This window comes from Ursus maritimus, unplaced genomic scaffold (genome assembly GCF_017311325.1).
Source record: "Ursus maritimus isolate PB19 unplaced genomic scaffold, ASM1731132v1 scaffold_32, whole genome shotgun sequence".
NCBI lineage: Eukaryota > Metazoa > Chordata > Mammalia > Carnivora > Ursidae > Ursus > Ursus maritimus.
In genome coordinates this window covers 8584277-8588632 of record NW_024425786.1, presented here as the reverse complement: position 1 = coordinate 8588632, position 4356 = coordinate 8584277, and the positions used below count along the sequence as shown (strand labels likewise).

General features: G+C 56.6%; 1 protein-coding gene across 1 annotated transcript in view; it reads right to left on the bottom strand.

The window, feature by feature from the left end:
• Window positions 1–4120, bottom strand: part of DRAXIN (dorsal inhibitory axon guidance protein) — an 11069-nt gene extending 6949 nt beyond the window's left edge. Inside the window, exons 1-2 of the mRNA XM_008694723.2 lie at window positions 3670–4120; window positions 1126–1316 (exon numbers count right to left, since the gene is read on the bottom strand). Coding sequence (XP_008692945.2) covers window positions 1126–1316; window positions 3670–4120 — 642 coding nt within the window. The remainder of the gene's footprint in view (window positions 1–1125; window positions 1317–3669) is intronic.
• Window positions 4121–4356: the final 236 nt, after the last annotated feature.

Sequence of the window (4356 nt, the reverse complement as noted above, 5' to 3'; positions counted from 1 at the left end):
CCTGTGCTGTCTGGTGGGGGGGGGGGGAGTTGGATGAAGCTGGGCCGCTCACTTCCCTGCTGCCCCTTCTCTCCCCTGCAAAAGTTATCGGCTCTCTGTGGCACTGTGACACCACAGCTCAGTAGGGCTCACAGCCAGCGGTCTGGGGCGGGGGGGGGGAGGGGGTGGAACCAGCACAAATTAGGACATGGGCAATAAGGCATCTTCTAGGGCTGGGGTCTCAACCGCTGGGCTTCAGGGGGCCTTCGACAGCATGGATCACCATGTATTCTTTGGAGATGGTCCCTAGCTTTTATCAGACTCTCAAGGGGAGAGGGGGCGCCTGGCTGGCTCAGTCGGTAGAGCACATGACTCTTGATCTCAGGGTTGTGAGTTCAAGCCCCACACTGGGTGTAGAGATTACTTAAAAATAAAATCGTAAAAAAAAAAAAAAAAGAATCTCAAGGGGGTACAAGACCCAAAAGAGAGTAAGAACTATCTACTGCTTAAAAAGTTTTGTTTCTTCTATACATATACGTTATTGATCATCTTAAATAAAATTATTTGGAAAAAAATTCAAAGCCAAGAAAGGGGTCCAAGAAGGATGCACCCCTTGTTAATTTTTTATTTATTCATTTGAGAGAGAGAGAGAACACGAGTATGTGTGTGTGAGCAGGAGCAGGGGGGAGGGGCAGAGGGAGAGGGAGAAGCAGACTTCCCACTGAGCAGGGAGCCCGACAACGACACAGGGCTAGATTCTAGGGCCCGGATCATGACCTGAGCAGAAGGCAGATGCTTCACCGACCGAGTCACCCAGGTGCCCCGAGGATATGGTTTTAAAAATTCTTCTTCTTCTTCTCTGGACTTTTGGGTATATATAAAATTTTTCCCCGAGGTCTCCGCTCTTTTCCAGGCAGAGCCCACGTGCTGAGCTGGTGCTCGCTTCCTCGCCAGTCCCTGGAGTGAGCCTCTAGGACCATATTCTCCCGGACAGCAGCAGCCCTTTCGGGACAGAGTGCCTGCTGGGCTGTAGCTGAGCTTCACGGGCATCGGGAGACCTGGTTCGGTGGCCTCGACCAACTCCCTCCCACCCCCGGGGCCTCAGTCTCTCTAAATAGACTCCGACGCTGTTCTGGGGCCCCTTACCTGGGGCCACAGGGATGTGACAGGCAGGATCAGGGACTCTTCTGTGGCAGGGGCTGCCTCAAAGGTGGTTAGGTAGAGTATGGTGGGGGCCAGGCTGGTGGAGGACTCCTCCATCGTGGCATCTGGTGCCTGGTCTTCGGAGGGTTCTGCTTTCTTCATCAGGGAGCTAGGACCCCGGACCAGGGCTCGGCCTGAGACACGGCAGGGGAAACACAGGGCCTTTATCTGCTTACCTTTATCTGTGCCAGCCCACCGCACAGCTCACATTTCCAACTGCAAGCAGGGAGGTGGCAGGGACCATGTGACAAGCCATCGGCTCAGCCAGCATGCCTGCTGCCCACCTTCCTGGGGAGGTGGAAACGAGGAACTGAGGTGACAGGGAAAGAGGAGGGAGGGAATGTCTTGAATGAACTTGTGGTGTTGCTGGGGAGCCAGCCCAAGGATTCTTTATCTGAAGCAACATTCCAGCAAGCTGAAGTCTGGGTTGGTGGGTACAGCCAGGGGTACAAGCGCAACAAATGGGAACTAGTGGGATTAACCGCAGAAGGCTTCCAGAAAGAGGTGAAGTTTGAGTTGGGGAGTAACATGATGAGGCTAAGAGGCATTGCAGTGGGGGAGAGGCCTCTGAGAAGGTAAGAGCCGGAGCCCATCCTGTACAAACGTGTGCTTCCTATGTGGTGATAATCATCACCCTATTTAGTAAGCACCTGCTGTGTGCCAGGCCCCTGTTGTATGCTAGGTCCTGCCTTATAAGCATTATTTTGTCTAACCATCGTAGGAGCTCTTAGGAGATGGGTGCTCCTTCAGTTTCATCTCCAGGGTAGGAAACTAAAGCCCAGAGAGGTTAAGCAACTTGCCTCAGGGCACAGTGAGCGCACAGCAGAGCCTGGATTCAAATCCAGGTCCATCTGAGCACAAAGCCAATGCTTTTTAGCACTGATGCCACCTTCCAAGACACATGGGCATTGGAGTAGGTTGAGTGGGAGGGGGAGAGAGTGTGCAGGGTTAGGGGTGGTCAAGAACAAAGGGACTTTGAGAGAAGCTGGGGAGGACGGACTTGTCCCCTCTTTTTCTCAGGCAAGATCTGACTTTAAGATTGATTGGATCTGTTGGGGACCACCTCGCCCTCCAGAAACAATCCCCAGAGAGTATAAAGGGGACTTAAGGACCCCTGACTCCACTCCATTCGTTTTACAGACAAGGAAACTGGGGTCCGGTCCACCAGCTCCGTGGCCTCTAGACCTCACTGTCCCCTCCTCCACGTACCCACACATCGACTCCCTTAGGAGGACCCCTTGGCCTGATGGAGCTGGGGCCTGGAGCTGAGCCAGGGTGGGTTCATGCCTCGAGGTTGCCAGCTTCCCCTCCCCAACCTGACACGTGACCTCCAGGGGTAGGAGACTGAGTCTAAGCTGGGGTCTCTCAACTGGGTTCTGTCCACCTGGGGGAGGGCACTCAGTAGGCCTGGCAGGGAAGCAAGTCCCAGCTGATGCAGAAGGGGGGGCCACGCCTCCATCACTCTCCAGCTGTGGGACACCTGCCCCACGTTTGTGGAACTTGGTCTGCCCAGGAGGCCATCTGGTCACTTGAAGAGACTTGGAAGACGAGGCTGCCTGGTGGGCTTGGGGCTGGGTGAGACAGGAGGAGCCGCCTGGACGGAGCTGCTGGGGCAAGTTTGTTCAAGGACTGAGCAGGCAAAGGGACAGGGCAGCTGGGGCCAGGGGGCAGCGGGGCCCTCACACGGATTTGGGGATGTGAGGGAAGCCGAAGAGAAGGTGGGCAGGGCTGCAGGGGAGTGGTGCAGACACTCAGGGCAGAGGCAGGAGGGATAAGGACACCGCATCTCTCCCTGGGTCATCCGATTCCACGTCGAGAGCAAGTTAAGAATTAGCTACGCTCATGGCCCCCGATGCTTGCCAGGTGCCATTCTGAGCATCTAAGTCATCTATGAATCGACCCTGAGGGTAATTGAGGCCATTATCCTCATTTTGCACAGGGAGAAACTGAGGCACAGAAAGGTGACTTGCCCAGGCACAAGGCCAGTAGGTGGCAGAATCACAACCCGAACTTGGGTAGACCCAGTGTCAGAGTCTAAGCGCTTGGTCCCTGCTCTGGGCTTCAGAGTTGATTAAGTGATGTGCTTGGAGGACACTGAACTAATGTATCCCAATTCAGGGCTCATAGCGAGGTGGATTTAGGTCAGACACAAGGCAGGACTTCCTGACTTAGGAGGATCTTCATTGCTAAGATGGAGCTTCTACTGCTATGTATCCCTCTTCACCCACGTTCCACCACCAGGCCTCTCCCAGCTCCCTCCCCTTCCCAGATCACTCTGACTTTTGAGAGACCCCTCCCCTCCTATGGGAGCCTGCCCTCTTTGGGGCCTCTGGATATCTTCCCAGGGTCCTCACATCATTGACACTCCTTCATGGCCTCCCCTTCCTGCTCATAGAGCCCCCTTGGCCATTTGGGTATGACCTTCCCCCATCCCCCCACCCCTCCCTTCCCTGGCAGGACCCCACCCCCTCGCAGACCTCCGGCTACCTCTGTGCAGTTTCAACCTCTCCCTGCGTCTCTTGTGCTCCCTGCTGCGTTTCTTGACCCTCTCTGACCCAGGAGACCGGTTCTCCTTCTCAGGGTAGGGCAGCGCCAGCCCCAGGAGCAGCTCCTTGTCCTGGACCAGCCCTGCAGGACTCTGCCCAGGCAGCAGCTCCCCTGCCCCTGGCAGCCTGGAGGCCTGCCTGCTGGTGGAGACCACAGTTCCGTCTTGGGCCCGGCCGGGCATGCCTGGGCCCCGCTCCTTCTTGCCCAGGCCCCGCCGGCGGTGGTGGCTGGCCTGAGTCATCCACAGTCCTGGGTCCTGGAGGTCGATGTGATTCTCAGGGAGGTTCCGAGCAGGGGTTCCAGGCCCCAGAGAGCCTGCCAGGCTCAGCTCTAGGAGCACCAGCAGGGCGAGGAACAGCAGAGGGACAATGTGGGCGCTGGGCCCAGCCATGGGCTCTGGTCTGGAAGAAAAGCAGCACCGTGAGTGCACAGCTCAGCAGCCCTCCTTCTGCTTCCCCACTTCCAAGTCCCTTCGCCCCCATTATTAGAGCCCGGTGTCTCTCAACAGGGACAGAGGGTGACTTTGCCCCCAGGGGACATTTGGCAATGCCCGGAGACATTTTTGGTTGGCGGTGCTGCTGATTCTAGGGGCTGGGGTCAGGGATGCTGCTGAACGCCCCCCAGTGC